Source organism: Notechis scutatus, chromosome 7 (genome assembly GCF_049901735.1).
Source record: "Notechis scutatus isolate UNSWTSFEM ecotype Mainland chromosome 7, rNotScu1.2, whole genome shotgun sequence".
In the NCBI taxonomy this organism is placed as follows: domain Eukaryota; kingdom Metazoa; phylum Chordata; class Lepidosauria; order Squamata; family Elapidae; genus Notechis; species Notechis scutatus.
In genome coordinates, this window is record NC_142015.1 from 26,053,811 (window position 1) to 26,075,684 (window position 21,874).

At 45.3% G+C, this 21,874-nt stretch overlaps 3 protein-coding genes across 4 annotated transcripts; 1 reads left to right on the forward strand and 2 right to left on the reverse strand.

The window, feature by feature from the left end:
- Positions 1-200: 200 nt before the first annotated feature.
- TIMM8B (translocase of inner mitochondrial membrane 8 homolog B) lies at positions 201-1,362 on the reverse strand. The gene is made up of 2 exons (XM_026680965.2): positions 1,231-1,362; positions 201-804 (listed from the first exon to the last, which is right to left on the reverse strand). The coding sequence occupies exons 1-2, from the start codon at positions 1,318-1,320 to the stop codon at positions 637-639; spliced, it is 258 nt and encodes an 85-aa protein (XP_026536750.1). The 5' UTR covers positions 1,321-1,362; the 3' UTR covers positions 201-636.
- Positions 1,332-9,292, forward strand: SDHD (succinate dehydrogenase complex subunit D). The gene is made up of 4 exons (XM_087970209.1): positions 1,332-1,462; positions 3,057-3,170; positions 5,890-6,034; positions 8,683-9,292. Exons 1-4 carry the CDS (start codon positions 1,408-1,410, stop codon positions 8,846-8,848), a joined length of 480 nt encoding a protein of 159 aa, XP_087826335.1. The 5' UTR covers positions 1,332-1,407; the 3' UTR covers positions 8,849-9,292.
- A 1,940-nt stretch (positions 9,293-11,232) lies between these two features.
- LOC113420918 (interleukin-18-like) lies at positions 11,233-19,922 on the reverse strand. 2 transcript variants are annotated; one of them, XM_087970208.1, is made up of 6 exons: positions 19,787-19,922; positions 19,575-19,677; positions 15,955-16,030; positions 14,316-14,465; positions 13,254-13,396; positions 11,233-11,829 (listed from the first exon to the last, which is right to left on the reverse strand). In XM_087970208.1, the coding sequence occupies exons 3-6, from the start codon at positions 16,019-16,021 to the stop codon at positions 11,593-11,595; spliced, it is 597 nt and encodes a 198-aa protein (XP_087826334.1). In that variant the 5' UTR covers positions 16,022-16,030; positions 19,575-19,677; positions 19,787-19,922; the 3' UTR covers positions 11,233-11,592. The 2 variants fall into 2 exon arrangements, with proteins under 2 accessions (XP_087826334.1, XP_087826333.1); XM_087970207.1 differs by lacking the exons at positions 19,575-19,677; positions 19,787-19,922 and adding an exon at positions 16,421-17,121.
- Between the last annotated feature and the right edge of the window lie 1,952 nt (positions 19,923-21,874).

Consider the following 21,874-nt stretch of genomic DNA (forward strand, 5'->3'; position numbering starts at 1 on the left):
ACAAATCTAAGCTGATAAGAAATTCCACAGAGGCAAGGTTGGATTATTTCTATCTTTACTTTTCCAAAAGAGAGCATTTGGCTTGCTACTCTGAGTGAAAACAGCAGGTTCCTCTGCAGCTTTCTAGACCAAAGTGCTGTTGTGTGGATTTAGTTTGTGTGGTTAGTTGATGGTGCATTGTGCAAAGCCAGACAACCAGATTTATTCAAGAAACCATTTTTCATTTAATGATGGATGTTTTGTACAAACACCGCCGTATTTGGATAAAATAAATGTTTGATGGATCTCCCAGTAAAGGAGAATAAATTACATTTTTCTCGTACTGATATTAACGGCAGCTTCGGATCCAGCCAAATTGCTCTATGCACAACATTACTGGACTGAATCTTTACATCCCCTTGTGAAAAACGGAACTATTACACTCCTTTAATTGTATAAGTGAGCACGTTTAACACCATCTGGGTGCATCCACTCCTATTCTCCTGCCAGGGCAGGAAAGTAGCGCAGCACTGTCACAGTGAGTCCGCTTTTGCTGATTTGAGTCGGGCATTTCCTCCACCAAGTCCCCTTCCTTGGCAGTCGGGGAAAGGCCGCCTTCGGAAGGGCCCCCACCCCAGAGCTTGCTGGGGGCCCTGGTCAGTGGCCGCCCTTCTGCATGAGCTGTGCAAAGCGGTTGGTGACGGACAAGGTGGTGTCGATGAAGCGGTTGACGCAGTTGGCCAGGCAGGTCTCTGTCCGGGAGTCGAGCTTGGAGCCGGGCTTGTCCACGCACTTCTCCCAGCAGGCCTCCATGAAGGTGTGGACCTGGAAGGGGGGAGCCAAGCAAGGGGGGGCTCAGCCCCCAAGACCTCCTGTCTTCCCATCCTTCCTCAAGCCCCCCCAAGTTTGCCTGCCCCCTCCAGTCGTCGTGCCCCCTCCCCCATTCTGGCCCCCGTCTCCTTCCCCCTCTCCCATTCTAGCCCCCCCCCATACCCTCCTGCCCCTCCCCCGTTCTGGCTCCAATCTCCTTCCCCCTCTCCCATTCTAGCCCCCCCATACCCGCCTGCCCCTCCCCCATATTGCCTCCCCAGGACTTCCTGCCCCTCCCCCATTCTTGTCCCCCCCAGCCTTCCTGTCCCTTCCCCCTCCTGCTCCCCTCCCCTTCTGGGCCTCCCTCCCGCCCCAGGGAGGAGAAACGGGAGAAGGGTCTCTCTGCCGGCCAGCCTCTCCTCCTCCTCCTCCCCGGCGCACCTGGGCCGTGAGGCGCGCCCGCTGCTCCTCGGCCGCCACCATCCGCTGCAGCTCCGCCACCTCCGCCTCTTGGCCCAGCTCGGCCGCCATGAGGAGAAAAGGCGAAGAGACCTCGGCCGGAAGTCCCGCCTCCTCTGCTTCCGCTTCCGGCCGGTGCCCTTGCGCGGCGGGGGCAAGATGGCGGCGGCGCTGTGGCTGTGGCGGGCCGGGCTGGGCGGCCGTCCGGCGTCCGGTGAGTGTGGGGATTCCCCCGAGGCCTCCCTTCCGAGGGAGGGCGCGCGGGGCCCGGACTCCAGGTCGGAAGGGCCCCCTGGGTCGCCGCTGCCTTTGCCCGCTTCCCTTCCTTCACGGCTGTCCTCCCGGCTGGGAAGCGCAGCGTCGCCCTTGAGCGGAGACACGCGTCCGGCGGCACGTGTGAATGGCTGCACGGGCCTTCCCTGTTTTGAATTTAAGCCCCCTCCCCCTCCCCCAGGCACAGCGGGGAAGCCTCTGAAACCCTGGGCAGGCGCCTTGCCTTGCCCAAAAAGGGGGAGGATGGACGTAGGGATCGGCGGGAGTGCTGGGACACCCGGGGGATTCGCCCTCGGTGCAGAAGCTCTCAGGGCGGACACAACAGCCCAGTGGATGGGTGTCACACATCCTCAGTCATACTCGCAATCATTAACCGCATAAGATAACGGGGGATAAATCAGAAGGTGCCACTAGGAGAAGACAGCAGGAAAGAATGCCAGGAATCTGCCGGAAGTTTCTCTCGTGTGTGTGTGTGTACGTGTACACACACACACACACACGGAATCCATAGATGGGGGGCGGAGAGAGAGAGAGACCACCTTGGCAAACAAAATCTTAGGTGCACTTTCCCATCAATTAGCCATGTGTGAAGAGGCCTACTCTGTGGGGTTGCAATGCTCCCAGCATCACTAAAAAACTGGAATTTGATGGATAGCACTACAGAGCCCTGCACACCAGAACGACGACACAAGGAGAGTTTTTTCCCCGAAAGTCATCATCACTCTGCTAAACAAATAATTCCTTCAACACTGTCCAACTATTTACAAAGTCTGCACTACTATTTCTTATTAATCTACTCATCACTCCTTATCGCCCATCCCCTCCCACTTGTGACTGTATGACTGTAACTGTGTCTCTTGTATCCTTATGATTTATATTGACTTTCCTAGTATGATTTGATTGCTTATTGTACCCTTTGACTCTTATAAAGTGATGATTCTTGATTCTTGACGAATGTATCTTTTCTTTTATGTACACTGAGAGCATTTGCACCAAAGACAAATTCCTTGTGTGTCCAATCACATTGGCCAATAAAGAATTTATTCTATTCTATTCTATTCTATTCTATTATTCTATTCTATTATTCTATTCTACTCTACTCTACTCTACTCTACTCTATTCTATTCTAATTTCTATTCTATTCTGTTCTATTCCTATTCTATTCTAGTTAGTTGCTTGCGCCCATTAATTTATGGGCTGCTTCACACATTTCACATTCAAGTGATGATAGACAGGTTGAGGGTCTATTTTTCTACACTGTGAATAGTCCTGAGTGGGCTTATTAGTGCTATCAAGGATGCTTGATGCTTCTGAACCTCATAGTTTCCATTTTAAAGTATGTTTCAGTATAGGTGAGTTGCTGTTTCTTCACTGCATTAGTGCTTGGTTTTTTTTATTTCTGCACTCTATAGCTCTGACAAAAGACTTTTTCTTAAAAAAATGAAGCATTGTGATTGTGTGTAATAGGCATTAGTGGGATCTGGAGATCAAAATGGCCTTATTTACAACATGAGATACCTCTATTCTGCTTGCAGTTGTCTTGCACAAGTATCTCTTGGCTAGACCAGTGGCTGCCTTGTTTAGACCAATTGAGGACTTTCATCATCATCATCAGATGCGCAAATTTCACACATCTCCCAGGAGTTTGGGTAAGGTCTGGGTTTGGGTAGTTCCTTTTCGTGTGTGTCTGCTTTGTGTCATGCTTAGTCTCATGATTCATTGACCCCTGTCTCAGAGGGTGGGAGAAGAAAGAGGAACTTTCTAAAACAACTTCACTGTTCTTTTCTGAACAATTTCCCTGAAGGTTATGGATTCCATCGATTCAATGAAAAAAATATATCACAATTTCCCATTCTTTGTGGCGAAAAGAAGTTATGCTTATGTCTCTTCTGTTTGAGTCATGGCTGCATTCAATTGAAAAATTGAATTCAAAATTGGTTTTGCTGCTTGGGATATTACAAGGTTGTAACGAGGTTGTAAATATATGCAACACTCTCCATCTCTTGTGATGTAATTGTTTAATGATTGGACAAGCAACGATATAGTTTCTCCAATTCTCGATTACTCTGGGTGGCTCACAGCAATCAAAGTACAATAAAACCAATAAAGGATTAAAGAAAGATAAAAGTGGTCCATGCAAATGAAGTTTTACTCTCGCCTGCCAAAGGCTGGGTTCAAGAACCCGGCCCTTGCATGTTTTCGAGCCAAGAGGAGAGCGGGAGCCATTTAGATCTTGGGGGAAGCTTGTGCCAGAGATTTAAACCTTTTGTCCAGCAGTGCTAAGCAAGGTGCCTTGGCTCACAGTATCGATTCTCAGAAATATCAAACGTTACTGTCTTTTACTGTAAAGAAATTTTAAAAAAGCAAGTTTCTACTCCTCATGACCGTGGAAATAGGTTTGGACCCCTACAGGAAAAGGCTTTGATATTCAGAAGGCCATGTTTCTTTGGAAGGCTGACCGCTGCCCTTTCCTGAGCTCCAATTAAGGTCCTTTACCAAAACGCTCTAGAGCAGAGATCTCCAACCTTGGCCACTTTAAGACTTATGGACTTCAACTCCCACAAGTCTTTTTTTTTTTTTTTTGCAATATTTTTATTTTATTTTTACATTTTAAAAACATCTCTTTCAGTGAACAATGTGGTTCCAGGTTTTTACACTTCAATACAAACATGACCTTAATATATATTTATGCTTCACATTCAATTCTACATCATATCATTACTTCCATCTTCCCATAAATTTTCTCCAATATTCTTATTTTCTTTATTAAATCCATTTATATCTTAATTCCTCTTTCTTTAAATATTCTCACGTCTTGTTTTATAGTCTAATATTCTTATTTTTTTTCTAAATTCATTATACCATTATGCTTTTATCTGTCACATTTGCAATTTTGTCGCGTACTTCTTCAGTAAGTTTCATCTTAAATCTAATAATTCCAAAAGTTTCCCCCTTTAATTACCAATTAGAGCGTACCACCCCTTTGTCTTATATGTTCCTCAATTTGTTCCCCTTTAATCCATAATCAAAATTTATCATAATATAATCACTTTATAATTATCACATTCTGGTTTAATAACAATAATCTCCTAACTACTATATATCACATATGCATATATATGTATGTATGTATGTATGTATGTATGTATGTATGTATGGCATTCAGCTTTGTTCGGGTATTTTCCCACGTCATTATAGTTGTGCTTTTAAAGTTGTGGCGACGTTTCGGCAGAATCTCATCTGCCATCATCAGGCTTCTGTATAGCGTTCATCTGTGAGTCAGACTTTTACAGTGGTTTCAGATTTGAATTTGGGGCAGCCTAAATTTCAAACCTGAAACCACTGTAAAAGCCTGACTCACAGATGAACACTATACAGAAGCCTGATTATGGCAGATGAGATTCTGCCGAAACGTCGCTACAACTTTAAAAGCACAACTATAATGACGTGGAAAATACCGAACAAAGCTGAAGGCCATACATGTAAGTACCATGAAAACTTAAGAAAACACACACACACACACACACATATACATAAATACATACATAAATACATACATACATACATATATATACATATATATATATATATACATATATACATATATATATATATATATATATATATATTTGTTTTCTTAAGTTTTCCGGGTACTTACATGTATGGTGTTCGGCTTGGTTGGGTATTTTCCACGTCATTATAGTTGTTCTTTTAAAGTTGTAGCGTTTCAGCAGAATCTCATCTGCCATCATCAGGCTTCTGTATTGTGTCCGTCTGACGGACACAATACGAAGCCTGATGATGGCAGATGAGATTCTGCTGAAACGTGCTACACTTTAAAAGAACAACTATAATGACGTGAAAAAACCCAACCAAGCCGTCAATACATATATATATATATATATATATATATATATATATATATATATATATATATATATATATATATATATATATATATATATATATATAAGGTTAGAGACCCCTGCTCTAGAGGGTCCCTCTTTTGCTTGTTCATTGATGTTTCTGCCAGCTACCCACAAGCCCAAACAAGATACAGGTTGTCCTCAAGTTACAACAGGTTGCTTAGCAACTTTTGAAAGTTACGACCAATGACCCAGATTTGAAGTTCTGACAGTCTGGCATGTTTCTTTTTGGGGTCCATTTTGAAAGTGGGGTGAGGGGAATGGAACTTCTTGATTTGCTGCATAAAATTATCCTCAAATTTATTTGATGCGGTTCAAGATGACCCTGAGCAGCTTACCGCAAGGTAAAATGCATCCCTTTCATCTCCCATCCTTCGAGCGTTGCTCCTAGCTCTCAAAGCAAGCCATTTCTCAGGCATTAAAACGCTGCATCTGTCTGCAGCTGGTTCAAAGGCCGCCTCTCTCCATTGGAGCAGCGAGCGAGCAGTCAGCATCCTCCTGCTTGGACTCCTGCCAGCAGCCTATCTGTATCCTGGAGCAGCCGTGGATTACTCCCTGGCAGCAACCCTCACACTCCACGGGCACTGGTAAGTCCGCGCCACCCAAAATTTGGAGGGGGGGGGAAAAAACTTTAAAAAATAGTGGATAAGACTGGAAAGATCGCTTTTGTTCACGCTTCTGCTTAACCAAACTTCAGTAAGACAAACACATTTTTGTCTGTGGTTGTAATTATTTTCCCTTCCGCCCTACGAAACAATTCTGCTTGGTACCGTCTTGTGGCAATCAGCAAGTGCTGTGCTTGAGGAATTTGGGGGTGTCCCCCTCCTTTGGGTAAAAGGGTGTGTGCGTAAGGGGGAGGAAAAATCTCTCTCGGGCAGCCTCTTTCGGGTCCCTTCAGGCTGCTCCCTGCCCAACGAGCAAGAATTTAGGCCTTGGAAACAGGGGTTGTTAGGAGAAAAATCTTGCAGGCCAGCCCTTCCCCAGGAGGGTTATTGAACTAACATTCTGTCCTGTGCTAAGTGGGTTCCTGGAAAGGGTCATGTCCTTTTTTTGTGGCTGGCAAGAAAGTTTTTGTGCTTCTTGGGAAGTGAGAAAAATCACTCAGTTGGATTGTTGCCATGTTTTGAAGCCTGGCCTTGCCAAAAGTGGGTTAAAGGCTTCAAAAACAAGTGGTTTTATGTTTCTGCTTTCCCTCCTTGTGGGTTTCCCTCCCTTGTTTTGGGAAAGCTCTTTCTTTCTTTTACAAAAGTAGTTCCCACCCTTGAGAAATCTTTTCTCCCCGCCCAGAAAAACAAAGAGTTTTCCTCTTTGGCTCCCTTCGATCATTTTAATTTCCTTGTTTGTGACCCGTGTTGGAAGAGGGGCTTTTGGTGTCTTCGTGCCAGGCTGTTCATCTGAGAACTTGGAGGCAGATGGTGTCTTGCGGGCCAACAGGATTTGACCCCCACGGGAGGCTCAGGGCAGCCAGCCCAACCACAAACTGCTTACTCCGAGCATTTTTAACATTCATTTGGAATCTGGCTGCCTGTAGTGAAAAGAGACTGAGCTTTGCTGGCTGGGGAATTCTCGGAGTTGAAGTCCTGCAGGCTTAAAGTTGCTAAGGTTGGAGACCCCCGTCCTAAAGGAGAACCAAGAAAATGTTGGGCTCCCTTTTCTGACTCTCATCCTGTCCCCCCCTCAGTCATTTTCTCGAGGTTAAATGTGACTGGTTTGTCCAATATCCCACATAGGACTTAAGCTTCTAGTCCCTGGTCTTCCTCCTTGTGGCACTTCTCAGCATTCTTTCTACTTCTACCTGAATCCTCTTTACAGAGCAAACGAACAAAAGAGGGCACAATCCCCAGGATGGGATTTAAGGACGGTCACCTCCTGTGATTTAGAAACAGTATCTCGGCTGATGCAATCCCAAATGACATTCTTGTAGCTGCATCACACAGCTCCCTGGATTTCTGTCCCACTTGCATAATTTCCTTCCCATTCTCGGATGACTGGCACTACATTTCATCATTGTTTATATTCATACCGTCTGTTCTTATAGCAGGGAAAATCCCAGCTCTTCTTCAACAAAGGGTTTTTTCCCTGTCCTTAAACTAATTATTTGATATATTTTGGTATTTCCAATTATTTAAGTTTATTGGCTGCCCAACAGTCTTGTTCCCCCTTCAGAGTAACGTTTGCGTGTTGTTTGTTAAGCCACCTGGGTGACTTTGGGCCAGTTCTAAACCCACCCACTCACCTCAGCCAACCCACCTGACAGGGTTGTTGTTGGTACTTAGAGGAGAGTCCCTCCTCTCCCATCACCATTCAGGCCCTGTAAAAATGCTGAACTCTTAAAGCCCCAAAACAACTCCCTTAATTGAGAAGATAATGGAATGGAATAGAATAGAATAACAGAGTTGGAAGGGACCTTGGGGGTCTTCTAGTCCAACCCCCTGCTTAAGTAGGAAACCTTACACCACTTCAGACAAACGGCTATCCAACCTCTTCTTAAAAGCCTCCAGTGATGAAGCATCCACAGTTTCTGGAGGCAAGTTGCTCCACTGGTTAATTGTTCTCACTGTCAGGAAATTCTTCCTTAGTTCTAAGTTGCTTCTCTCCTTGATCAGTTTCCATCTGTTGCTTCTTCTCCTGCCCTCAGGTGCTTTGGAGAATAGCTTGACTCCCTCTCCTTTGGGGCAGCCCCTCAAATATTGGAATGCTGCTATCATGTCACTCCTAGTCCTTCTTTTCATCAGACTAGACATACCCAATTCCAGCAGCTATTCCTTATATGTTTTAGCTGCCAGTCCCCTAATCCTCTTTGTTGAGTCTTTCTAGAGTTTCAACATCCTTTTTTAAAGATCGTGGTGACCAAAACTGGATGCAGGATTCCAAGTGTGGCCTTACCAAGGCGTTATAATGGATCAGATGGGGCTGAGTTGGGTGGAAATTGGGGTGCGGCCACATCTGGAGGGCATCAGGCCTCCCTGGAGTTGAGTTAAAGCTTCTGAGAAGTTGTGAACTTTTCAGCCCTCCGTTGAAGGAGTAGGCCAAAATCAAATGAAACAACCTTTGGGGAAGTGGGAATACATTCTTCCACATTGTGGTTTCTCGCGGACAGCTGAGTAATCAGCAAAGTGACTGTGAGCTGGGCGCTTTCTAACTCGACTCAGCCCAGCTTGAAAAGCTTTGGAAGGATTTGAAACATGTGTCCTTCAGCCAGCTTCCTGTTTTTCTTTCTCTCCCTTCCCTGCAGGGGCCTGGGGCAACTTATAACTGACTATGTCCACGGAAAGACCTCCATTAAACTGGCCAACGCTGGCCACTTCCTGCTTTCAGCGGTCACCTTTGCCGGCCTCTGCTACTTCAACTACCACGACGTGGGCATCTGCAGGGCGGTGGCGATGCTGTGGAGCCTCTGATGCCTGCCCACAAGAGTCCAGCAGCCGTTCACTGCTGCCTCTGCTGCTTTACGTTATTAACTGAGTCTTTGGGGGTGGGGTGAGAACAACCGAGGGCGTGCCCTGCATGCAGCAGGACGGCTGGTGGGAAACGCCCGTGGCCATGTCCACGGCTGTTGCCGTTCAGAAGATCTCTCGCAAAGGCGAGAGTGAGACCCGAACCAAGCGAGAATCAGGGGAAAGCATCCGGGCAAAAGCTTTGCTATCACGTTGGGAGCTTCTGCAGATGGAGCCGCCCCCCTTCCCCCCCCTCAGACCGCAGGCTGAGCTCAGCATCATTTCACGTTGATATCCCGTCTCGAGTCTCTGGCTGTCTTGTTGCAATGAATGAAGTGTGTACATGGCATCTTGCACAATGCAAAAGGGGAATCTAAACTCTGTACAATAAAGGATTTTTGGAACCCACAGCTGTGTGTGAGTCTGAAATCCATTCCGTTGTCTCGGGAGGCGTCAGGTTTTGTGGGGCAGATTTAAGAGCTGCACTTCATTTGGATGATTGAGGAGAGTTGAGGAGGGAAAAGTACACCATTTAAATGTCTCACATTGTTTTTTTAAAAAAAGGTTTTGGATATATTTATACCCTGGCCTCTCAAACTAACAAACAGAACGATGCAAAAAAAATGCCTTGATATAAGTTTAAAACTCATTAAAAAAATAGACCAGTGGGAGGTTTGGAAAAACCACCGTTTACACATGAACTTGCAGACGTTAAAACCAAGAATGAAAGTTCCTCTTAAAAAAATCTGATTGTGGTTTAAGTGGAGCATTACAGCTCATTCTGATCCCTTATCAGCGTGGAGGTAAAAACGTCTCGAACACAAATCATGTATGCATTTGAGTCACAGAATTGCCTCTTGCCCAAAGCCAGTCCAGCTTCTGCGCTTCCTTCATGAGGTTGAATTTAGCATAGGCTGGGTACCCGATGACTGAGACGGAGCTTAGAAACAATGCCTTTTCCATCGTAAGATCTAGAAACTTGCTTTAGAAATAAACAGATTTCCAGAATCTGCCAATATGGTTATCCTAAGGTTCACCCTTCTCTTTTCTCTTGTGTTCTCTGATTTCTCTCCCTAAAATTGGTTTGGCCTTTTTGACACCGAGATTGCAACTGGATTGTCTTTTTGCTCCAGGCCAAAAAAAATCTCAATCTTTGTTTAGAAAGAGATTGTGATTTTGACCGTGGCCATTAGATCTTGGCCTTTCAAGAGGAAAAAAAACCCTATCTTGTCTTTTGGTACCCTTCTTTTGTGTGGAGTGAAGGATCAGATGGTGGAATGTATGTCCAGAGGAGGCCCTGGGGATCAGAGGAAGGGTCATAAGTGGAGATAGGACCCAGGTATGGATGGGATGGACATGAGAGTGAGGAATATGAATTCTGAGAAAGCGTTTTTCTCTTGTCTTCATTTCTGTGCCTTAAGCAGCCTTGCTCCTTCCTGTCTTCTCTCTCTACAGAAGGAGGGGGAGGGGGGGTGCTGTCTCACACAAAGATTTAAAACTGCTTTTATTTTTCTCTGCGGAAGGAGGGGGGTCGCTGAGGGGGGAGCTACCTTGAGCTGCTCTGCAATAGGAAAGGAGTTGGAACCGCACATTCTTAGCGAGGCAGAAATCAGCACCTTAAACCACTAGCCAGGATATTAGGGGCAAGAATAGCTTGCTTCTATGAAAAAAACCCCAAACCACATAGCTGGCACATGAAACTAGGATACTTTGCAAGAGACCTGTGACCTGGGGTGAAACACAGGTGATGCAACATTTAGTCATGTAGGGGGCTGAGATCCAAATAATCAATCAATATTATCTTACGCATGCATTATTAGGGGAAGGGCAAAGGGCTGAATGCGACTATAAAAATTGACTATAAAAATTGCTATAAGATTCTCATCGGGGCCCTTGATCAGCTTTTGAGCCAGGGTCCTTTTATCTTGGTATCAAAATAAAAGCATAATTTTGTACCACACTTTTGTGTCCGGTGATTTTTCGGCTTCGACACCAAGCAAGAGCCCAGTTTTGGGGACAACAGGAGCGATTTTCTGATTGCAATATGGGAGTTTCCCTGCATTTTGAAATGTATTTATAAATAATGGGCTAAAAGAATATATCATTTGAATAGAGGAAAAAATACAGTTATTAATAAACTTATGCACAGCTAGAATCGGTTATCAAGATGATATATCCAGGAGTTTTTTAAACAATGGGAAACCTAAAGTTTCCAAATCATAAATCTGTGCCAGTGAACAAACGCACTGACTTCTTGGGACCATAATTTCTGTAGCTAAAAGCAGTTGTTAAATTGAGTTGCACTCAGTTTTATTACCTACAAAAATACTTGCAAGAAATAACAAAACTTTTGGATTGATTTTTTAGTTATTATTAAAAATATAACATCTCAATTTAAAAAAAGACTCAGCCTAGATAAAGTTTGAAATGCTGACATTCCATTAGATTTGTCTAGCATTTTTTTGTTTGGCTATTGTCTAGTTTTTTAATTTATTTTTTGGTAATTGATTGAGATTCCTTGCAAAGCTGTGGATATCTGTGTGGCTTTTCTAGTGCAATTATTTATCCCGCCCAATTTTAGATACTGTTAATTAGACAAATCCACGGATCAGTTTTCCAAATATTAAGCAGGGAAAGTGAGCAATTGTATATGTTCTAGAGGCTAAATCAACCATTCCTTTACACTACATTTTACTTGGGTTTCCTTGTCAGGGGAGCCTAGCGTGGTGGAGCTTGATGGATTCATCCACTTCATCTGCTGGTTCTACCTTCTTGACCACCAGTACGGTCTCAGAGCTACCTTTGACACAGTCAAAGGCCAGGAAATAGCCACGTTCCAGAGCAGATTCAAACTTGTAAAATTGCCGGCTGCCACCCGAAAACTGTGTTTTGATAAAGATGATGTTGCTGGTGTCTCCTTCGATGTTTTTGGGAATTGTCCCTTCCTGAAATGGAGACCAAACAATCCTGAAAGGGATCCCCAGGAAGAGGCACTTACTAGAAAGACCACTAGCCAGAATTCAGGACGTCCCACCCACCCACCCACCCCTTGTGAAAGGTCTCAAAGAGAGCCCAGGATTGAGCTAAAGAGCTGACTGGCTGCTGTAGTTGTTCAATGAGAGAGAAGCTGCTTTCTATTTAAATCAATTCTGCACTTTTGTTAATTTGGTTTTGTCCTAAAAGGTGCTTTTTCAAAAGGCAACTAGACTTTGTTTTTTCTTGAAGAAGTTTCACTTCTCATCCAAGAAACTTCAGTTCAGTTCTGAAGAAGCTTCTTGGATGAGAAGTGAAACGTCTTCACGGGGAAACAAAATCCGGCTGCCTTTTGAGAAAGCACCTTTGGGACAAGGTCATGACCTGGATGACTGAGAATCTCAATAGGCGTTTAATTTCACTTTGTTTTAAACCCCATCCACGCAACCAATTTGGGCCTCTTATACTCCTAGTGGGTGGACGGACAATTAATTGGGAGTAACTGGAACAGTGACCCATCAGCCAATATCCAATAATGCTCCAATGGCTATTATTACTGGGAACGTTACTGACTCCACCGCCACTAACCAAGATTTCCACTTTATTTGCAGAAATTGTTTGGTTAGAGTAATCCAGAATTCACCCGGTGCATGACCTGAACTCTTAACCGTAATGAATATGAACTATAGTTTGGCACTACCTCTGAATCAGTCTTAATAAACATGATAAGAACGTCCTTATATAAGATTAAAGTCTAATTCTTTTTAAACTCAGGTTTTGCAGATGCATCCAAGCTATCTGAGAACTTTTTAAGAACTGGCTATCTTAAGAAACACAATCCTCTCTCTCTTTCTTTTCTGTAACCAAGGCTAGCACTGAAATTATAGTCAGGCTATAATCTTCCTTTGTTTTTGTTTTTTTTGCATTCTGGACAAAGGAGATTATCAACGTTGCAATTCAGAAAAGATAAATACGTTGTTTTAAACGGTAACGGGGTGTCATGAAGGTGTTTCTGAATAATTTCTGTACAGATAGTCCTCGACTCAAAACAGTTCATTTAGTGACCGTTTGAAGTTAATGGCACTAAAAAAAGTGACATGGTCACTTTTTTTTTTCACACTAACGACTGATCATGGGACAAAATGTATTTAACGAATGCCTTGCTTCGCAACAGAAATTTTGGGCTCAATTGTGATACCGTAGTAAGCCGAGGACACCCTGTATAGCTGCAGCGTTTTTATTTTTAAAACAATTTATAGCAAGGACTGTAGCCAGCCTCGGGAAGCAAAGTCAGCAATAATTATACCACCCAGATAAGGAATATCTACGATAACAATAAACAATGAAAACCAGTCAATTAGCCTCTCAGCCCAACTCCAATTGACAGTAGCTGTACCTTAAAATTCACCCTCATTTTGTTTTCCTTTTTCTCCACACACATGTGGTAAATCTGGTCATTAAATTCCACTGTGAAGGCCACACACAGTCCCTTTGGCTTGGTGTCTTGGTAACTGTGGATGTCAAATCTGATTCCTGATACTGCAGGTAAGAGAGCAAGAGGTTAGAATAGAATGGAATGGAATGGAAATGGAAATAAAATAGAGTAATAACTTTATTGTCACTTTGAATGTACACTGATCGGCATACATTGAAATGAAATTTTGTTGCATTTCAGCTCTCAAAGAGTCTCCACCTCCAATATACACTACATAAACATGACAAAATAAGTAAATAAATAAATACAAAATTATACATGTATCCACATATATTATGTGACACAGAGAAACAACACAGTCTAGTTTGGATGTATATATATGTACATGGCGAAAAATATAAATCTTGCGAGTTTTCCAGACGGATGGCAGCAGGGAACAAAGCTGTTCCAGAATCTGGTAGTCCTGCTAGAAATAGAAAGGTTGGATTTCTTCTTGTGAGGGTCTAGCAGTAGACAAAATAACCTCAAACTTGGCTATCACTTTTTCCTATGATGGTCTGTAAGGAAGGTTTCTTCCAAAATTACTCAGTGCATGCATCAGGCAATCTTAAAAGCTCGGTGCAGGTTTAAAAAAAAATCATTTGACTAGAACGAGAGGGCTTGTTAAGACTTGCCATAAATGATCAGAAAATGACTGGAAGAAGGCAACCCATAAAATTTCAAAAGGTTTTGTGGCTCATTTCAATATTAAGAATTGCCTTGACAATCTATGAGAAAACAGGTTTCACTCAGGAACCCTGCCTGTTCCAGTAATATACTCTGATGATGCATAAAAAAATAATTTCCTAAGATAATTCTTTATCCCCATCGCTTTTACAAAGCTATTCTCAGTCCTGATTGCAACCTGCTTCTCCTCTTCTCCAAGTTCTTTTCCTGGGGCATGAAATAGGAGAAAAAAATGAAAATGGAGTGAGACCCCTTTAATTTGTTCAGACATTCAGAGGTGCAAAACCACTACTGTACCATTCCTAATTTCCTGGTCTGTTCTGCGTTCAAATACTGCAGGGAAATCTTCATCAACTGGGCGTGCTATGAGGATGTGATTATTAGGACTTCTGAAGACTTGGGCAGGTTCACATTTTCCTGACATTTTCCAGCTGTCTGTTTCTAAAACTTAGAAGAAGATGATAAATCTGACGTCAGAACAGGGAGCACATTATCTCTTCTGGAATGTATCTGAACACTAATTTTTTTTAAAATATAAATATATACTGTATATAGCAATAACACTTAGACTTATATACAGTTTCACAGTGCTTTACAGTCCGCTCTAAGCAGTTTACAGAGTTAGCATCTTTCCCCCAATATGTAATGTATATTAATAGATAATAGATAACAGATAATCAGAGTTGGAAGGGACCTTGTAGGTCATCTAGTCCAACCCCCTGCCCAAACAGGAGACCCTACACCATTTCTGACAAATGGCAGTCCAATCTCTTCTTGAAAGCTTCCAGTGATGAAGCTCCCACAACTTCTGAAGGCAAGTTCTGTTCCATTGGTTGATTGTTCTCACTGTCAGAAAATTCCTCCTTATTTCCAGGTTAAATCTCTCCTTGTTCAGTTTCCATCTATTATTCCTTGTCAGGCCTACAGGCATTTTAGAAAATAGCTTGACCCCCTCCTCCTCCCTGTGGCAGCCCCTCAAATATAGGAAGACCGCTATCATGTCTCCCCTGGTCCTTCTTTGAAGTCATATTAAATCCAGACTGAATTTTAATTCAATCCTGACAATTCATTGATTTGCTTTCTTTTGCTCTCCTCGCTGTATCAATAATCCATATTAATAAATAATCCATACTATAATCACATTGCACCCTGATGTTAAGGTGGATTAGTAAAACGTGTGATTCTCCCCAATGAATAATTACGAAATTGCAGATAAAAGCTGATATGGGGAGGGGAGGGGAACGGCTGCGCACATTTTGTTGTTTCATTGTGGAGTGGATCCTATGATACATGCTATGATATGTCTGCAAACTTGGCCACTTTAAGACTTGTGGACTTCAACTCTTGGCTGGGGAATTCTGGGAATTGAAGCCCGCAAGTCTTAAAGTGGCCACGTTTGCAGATACCCCTGCTATAGTGCTAACCTTATGAAATAGCCATTAGAAAGAAAAGTGGCACATTTAAAAAAAAAAGAAGAAGCCAGTGTTTCAGGTTCAGAGAGGCAGTTTGCACTGCTTACCTTGTGCTTCGTTTCAGCAGCAGCAGCAGCAACAGGCAAGAGGGAGAGAAAGAAAATATGAAATCATTATCTAAATCCAGGCAGAGGATCCTCCTGCCCTCCCATTCTCTGCCCCGAATAAAATGGGGTCCGCAGCTGTAGGCTTCCTTCCTTCCTTCCTTCCTTCCTCAGTGCCAGCGGCTCTGGCTCTAGAGAAATTCCCTCGCTGGAGCTGGGAGAGTCGCAAAGAGCCTCACCCTGCAGGCGGGAATTCTTTTGTGGCTGCAAATTGTGGTGCCCACAGGCAGAGCTTCCTCATTCCAGGGCAGGAGCAAGCCCTGGGCTCAGCGGGGGGGGGGGGAATCCACCTCCCCCCCACCCCCAGGATCGAAGGGGGAAAGAGAGCCAGGCGGCCGGTTGGAGGCCCCCAAGAATTACCTTGGAAATGGAGGTTGCCACCTCGGTCCAAAATCACCGGCAGCATCTGGATCATATCGCTGCCCATCTTTGCTCTCTGGGGAAGAAGGAGGAGATCTTAGGACTTCGTCTTATTTGATTGATTCGCTTAATTGGAATTTAATAGGTTCTATTTGGCGCCTGGGCGAGGAGGAGGAGGAGGAGGAGGAGGCGGCGGCGTCGAGGGGCAGAAGCCCAGAGCTTCCTGCTGGCCATCTCCAGGCGGGGCACCCTGGCCTCCCGCGCTCCAGCTTCTCCCGCCTGCCCAGGGGATGCTGACAAACCGGTTCTCCGGGTAGGGCTGGGATGCTTCCCGGGCTCGCCGCTCGCCGCGCCGCGGGGCAGAGCTGGGAGGGGCGCTCGGGCTGCCCGGGGGTCCCCCGCTGCCTGCCCGGGGATGGGTGGGCGCCGCCGCAGCCCCCCCCCGCTCCCCAGCCGAGGAACCCACCTGCCTGCGCGGCGGCCGGAGCTGGGAGTGCGGGCGGGGAGCGGCGGAGACGGCCGGGAAGCGCGGGCGCCCCGCCTCTGCCCGTCCCCCTGGCCCCGAAGGGCGACCCGCCCAGGGCTTTCCCCGAGGACGATGACGGGGACCGCGGCACGGCCGCTCCTTTCCCCCGCCCGCCCGCCCGGCCCGGGATGCTTGCTTGGCTGGGGCGCAGAGCTCCTCGGGGAGAGACGGCGCTCGGCTCCTTTCTGCACCCCGGGAAATACTCCGCCCCGAATAAGCGCGGGGAGAGGGGGAGGGCCCAGCCCTGTCCGAAAATCGGCCAGGGGGAGGGATGGGGAGGGGGAGGAGGAAGAGCGAGGGCTCAGCTCCTGCGCGGCAAGAAGAAGGAGAAGAGGGCGGGCGGAGCTGGACAGGAGCCAGGCGGGCAGGTGCATCCATTCCCCGAGGGAGGCGAGGGTGGGGCGGGGGCACAGCAGAGAAAGCCAGGAAAACCCAGCCCCCCCCCCCCCCAGGAGTGCCTTGCAAGGGAAGCCGTGCAGGGGAAGGCGCTTCCTCCTGGGTGGGCTAGTAGTTCCTCCACCTGGGAGGGAGGGAGGTGTGTGTGTGTGTGTGTGTGGAAACCAAGGGGTCGAGGCGGAGGGGCGCGCACTCCAGGATGGCGGGATGCGGGTGCTGGTTGCTCCTTCCTTGACAGGGAGGAGGGGGGAGAAGGGAAGCGGGTGGGGCTGGGCCGCCCCCCCCTCCAGTGGCATCTTTAAAGACCTGTGGGCCTCCCGGAATCTCCCCAGCCAACCTGGGGGCTTGGGGGCTTCTGGGCTTTGAAGTCCACAGGCCTTAAAGTTGCCAACCCTGCTCTACAGAGTCCAAAGGAGGAACTGGCAGGAAGGGAGGGAAGGCTGTGATGGGCAGGTTTCCCCTCCAGGGGGAATACTTGCACCCCAAATCAGAGGCCTGTACCTTTAGAAGACACCCACCCACCCACCCACACACACATCTTAAGTTCAGTATAGGGGAGTAACTGCTTGCGTGGGATGGGACGTTTATTTCCTTTAAGGTAACATTTGAGTTTCTATTTGTGGGTGTCCCTTAGAAAACAGCTTTGCCCATCTGAATGTATAGATGGATCAGAGCAGAGCCTGCTTAAAGCCTCCGGCGCACTACGCTTTCTAAATTTGGGGGCAGAAAATGTGCAAGCAAATAAATAATCTCCCCCCCACCCACCCCCAAAAAAGAGAGTTTGAAATGGCACAGATTCCCTCTCTGAGGGACTTCAAGGGAGAAAGCACTGTTCTGCCCACAAAGGCGGTCTGTCTGTTTCATTCCTGCAAACACCACCTTCTCCAGAAGTTATCTCCAGGAATGCAAGGACTCCATCGTCCTACCTAGCCTTTCTTAAATACCTGGTTCTGGATTTATACCCCATAGTTTATTTTATAGCCTGCTCAAACTCTTTTTTTCCTGACTCTCTGGTTGAGTAACATCAGTGGAATCATACTTGGTTGTTTTGCTTTAAAGAATTGTGACACTTGAACCTATTCTGACTTCTGTATTTTGTGATTTCCCATTCTTCTGACACATTTCTTTCCGGCAGGGTTGCTTTCCTGGATGCAGGGTGGTATGGCTGACCCCTCTACCACTAGGGTCCTTGTGAAATAATTTGGAAAGCTCTTCTAGATCTTTCCTTGCCCCATAAAGACCACTTGGGCTGGTGGCAGGGAGGTTAATAAACCGTTACGGGTCCCAGGGGTTGGTAACAGCTACTCACAGCTTGCTGCCTTGGCAAAATGGGACTAGGAGCCCTTGGTAGTGCCTGAGTAGAGGTCTTCTTTTGAGTGGAGATCTGGGGTGAGGTGGGAAGCAGGGCTGAAACGCCTTGGTGTACCCAACTGGTTGCCCTCCAAGGTAGATCTCCATCTCCCTATAGACCTTGGATTCTCATTAGAATTTCAGGCCTGATTCGTAGCATTTTAAGAAAGGCAATAATAACGTTTTAGCATGGCCTCCGTGCCTCCTTTGTAACTTTAGAAAACTGAACTTTTGACTGAATCTTTTCCATTCAACCAAAGCCATTTTCCTTTGATGTCCAAAAAACCACAGCCTTTTCAGCGATCAGATCTTAGGGTGGAAATTCTGATGTCCTTAGATTGCAAGCATTGAAGAAACAAACCCAGACAGGGAAAGGAAGAGAGGCAACATATTTATAGCATGTCTGTCCTTTTGCATACAAACCATGTCAAGGTTTTCTATTATTTGGTGTGTTGCTTTCTGACACATCGCAAAAAGACTCAATGTGAAACCTTCCAACTCTGGGATTTTAAAAGACTTGTTTGGTGTAAGAGCTGTGGCACCAAACTCTTAATCAGGATTAAGCCTGACCAAGATCAGCCTCTATAATTGCACCTGCCCTGGGATTCTCCAGGATCGAAAGCCGGCATGAGGGTTGCTTCCCCACATGAGGGACCTCTCCTGCTTCTAAGACTCCTTAAGTCAAAGTTTCTCAACCTTGGGCACTTTAAAGAGGGGGGTGAGGGCCACAGAGGATGGACTTCGTAATACTTGAAACATGGTTTTTGTAATACTGGCTAATTAACATGGTTTTTCTGGTATTTTAAATTTGCTTTTTTGATTGTAGTGCTAATAATTTCCCATAAGCCTTAACCTTCAAGAAAAAGCTTCTCTTTCAGGAACCAGGACTGGCAGGAGAGCATTCAGTACATGGTAGATAACAGTTTTGTTTTTAGCTGCTAAACAAAGAAAATAGTCAAGCCACCCTTGAGAAGCCCTGAGAATGTATATTACCAGATTGATGTTTTTCCTTTGCAAATGTTACTTTTGTTGTTAGTCAGAACACAATGCTCTTTTCTATGGCTAAGCTGTAATTCTTGTTGATGTAACTGAACAGATGACTATTTCTAAACCAATCAAACTTTTTTGCTTTGAAGTTCTTTGTTGCACTAACTCTAAAAGTGAATATAATCAATTTCTCAGGGTTCCCCCTTTTCATAGGGAGAATACATTTACTCTAATAAATTGCTTTTAAATGCTCTTCCAACCTGGTTGCTTATTGGAAAAGATAAACCAAGGTATGGCCAGATCAACTAATGAACTTACCCTTGTTCACTAGAGAATTGAAAGGAAACAAATCAACACTCACCAAATTTCTTTTGAACAAACTTCATCTGGATGGACGACTGTTCTGTCTCCTTCAGGACCGCTATAATGAATGATCTTCCTTTTGCATCACTGGCTGCAGTTTCCTAAACCTCAGATAAAAATCACAGTGTAAAAAGAAATCAGTTTGAAGCTTTTCCATTGATAGTGATCTGCAGTACAAAAAAGAACTGGCTGAAGATTCGGCTGACTCACCAATTTTGATGGACAAATCTGGCCCTCGGCCCTCGGTTCTACCTCGGTTTGAGAACAGCTAAAAACGAAACTCTTATCTGGAATGTGTTGAATGCTCTCCTCCCAGCCCTGGTTCCAGAAAGAGAGGCTTTTTCCTTGAAAGTTAAGTTTGGGGAAATTAGAAATAGAATGAATGAGCTGGAAGTTAGTTTGCTTTATTGTCATTGCATCTCGTGCAATGAAATGAAATGCCATCTTCAGTGTACATTTTAACTATAAAATTAAAACACAAACACACATCCTTCGCATTCTATACAATTGAATTGAAAACCCCTGATATTGCATTAATATTGCCCTACATAGTAGAATTCAATAGAGTTCCTGCCCTGGGATAGAAGCTGTTTTTCAGCCTGTTTGTCCTTGTTTTTATTATCCTATACCTGATGTCAGATGGTAATAGTTCAAAAAAAAAAAAAAAAAGGGTGAGGCCAGGATGAGATGGATCTTTGAGGATGTTTTGAACTTCCTTAAGGCAGCGGGAGCTATAAAGCTCTTCCAAAGAGGGGAGAGGGCAACCGATGATCCTCTGGGCAATGATGTTAACCTTCTGGAGCGCTGTCCTATCTGCCACTGTGCAATTGGCAGATAGGACCTTTTTTTTTTCCTTTCTCCAAAAGTTTTTTATTTTATATTTACAATAAATCCATATTTCATTTAAACGGTGTGTCGACTGGGTACATATATCTTGTGCTAACAATTATAGTTAGTACTTTTCTTACCAATATAACAATAATCACATTTCCTTTATCAGTCCTTGTCTCTTACATCTGTTATCTCTGTAACAATCTTCACTTATTTCTTTAGGACCTTGGAGGTCTTCTAGTCCAGCCCCCCCCTGCTCAAGCAGGAGAACCTATACCATTTCATCTAAGTGACTGTCCGGTCTCTTCTTAAAAACTAGGACACTTTGCAAGAGACCCGTGCCCTGGGGTGAAACACAGGTGATGCGATATTTAGCTATATAGGGGGCTGAGATCCAAATAACTAATCAATATTAACTGTTATGCACCCACTATTACGAGAAGGGCAAAGGGCCGAATGCGACCACCCCTTGATTATAAAAATTGCTATAAGATTCTCATCAGGGCCCTTGGTTAGCTTTTGAGCCAGGGTCTTTATATCTTGGTACCAAAATAAAAGCATAATTTTGTACCACACTTTTGTGATCGGTGACTTTATCGGCTTCGACACCAAGCAAGAGCCCAGTTTTGGGGACAAAACCTGCAGTCCTATGTATGTATTTTTTTAAATCAGCAATACAGTTGAAAAAGCAAATTTAAAATACAAGAAACCCCACGTTAACTAGCCAGTGCAATAGTATTACAAAAGCCATGTTTTGAGTATTACAGAGTCCAGCCTCTGTGGCCCTCCCGTGGACTTCAGTTCCCAGAATTCTTCAGCCAGCTATGCCATGCTGTGAAATCCTGGGAGTTGAAGTCCATCCCATGACTTGAAGCGCCCATGATTGGGAAACACTATTTTAGGGGATGGATTTGAACATAATTTGGTGGGAGTTGCATTTCTGAGATTTAAAATCCACAAATCTTAAAAAGAAAAGAAATCACAACGTTGAGAAAGCCCTCTTTAGAAAGACGCCCTGCTGGGCAACTCCAACCCAGCGTCCTCCCGTAGCGACTCGTAACATTTCCCGCCAAAATCCTCCCCCCCTCCATACACTCCTCCTCCTCCCAGCGCGAGACGCTGCTTAACCGTCGCCCGGCGGGGCGGGGCGGGATGGCGCATGCGCACTAGCGTCCTCCAAGGGCCTCAGGGCGTCGGAGGGCTCGGCCTCAATCGGGTGAGGCGCGTTCACACGAGGCGCGCCGAGTCCCCGTCGACCCTTTCCCCAGAAACGTGTACTGTTGGTTTCACACGGCCGAATTCGCCCCCTCAGGGGATTCCCGCGGATCTAAAGTCCCACCCCCCCCTCAGCCCAGCTGGACCCGGGCTGGGCTCAGCAGGGGCTACTCGGACCCCCGAGGGGCGATTTGCGGACAGGGAAACCCGCGAAAGGGGGGGCTGGGTAGTCCCATCATCCACAGCCGAGGA

What these genes read in the sequence shown, in the direction of transcription:
- TIMM8B (XM_026680965.2), bottom strand. Translation starts at nt 1,320, where the DNA reads ATGGCGGCCGAGCTGGGCCAAGAGGCGGAGGTGGCGGAGCTGCAGCGG. An exon ending in GGGCGCGCCTCACGGCCCAG is followed by an intron (nt 805 to 1,230) that starts GTGCGCCGGGGA and finishes CCCCCCTTCCAG; the next exon opens with GTCCACACCTTCATGGAGGC.
- SDHD (XM_087970209.1), top strand. Translation starts at nt 1,408, where the DNA reads ATGGCGGCGGCGCTGTGGCTGTGGCGGGCCGGGCTGGGCGGCCGTCCG. An exon ending in GGGCGGCCGTCCGGCGTCCG is followed by an intron (nt 1,463 to 3,056) that starts GTGAGTGTGGGG and finishes TTCTGCTTGCAG; the next exon opens with TTGTCTTGCACAAGTATCTC. An exon ending in CTCACACTCCACGGGCACTG is followed by an intron (nt 6,035 to 8,682) that starts GTAAGTCCGCGC and finishes CCTTCCCTGCAG; the next exon opens with GGGCCTGGGGCAACTTATAA.
- LOC113420918 (XM_087970207.1), bottom strand. Translation starts at nt 16,858, where the DNA reads ATGGATGCACCTGCCCGCCTGGCTCCTGTCCAGCTCCGCCCGCCCTCT. An exon ending in AGACCAGGAAATTAGGAATG is followed by an intron (nt 13,397 to 14,315) that starts GTACAGTAGTGG and finishes TCTTACCTGCAG; the next exon opens with TATCAGGAATCAGATTTGAC. An exon ending in AAATGAGGGTGAATTTTAAG is followed by an intron (nt 11,830 to 13,253) that starts GTACAGCTACTG and finishes TCTCCATTTCAG; the next exon opens with GAAGGGACAATTCCCAAAAA.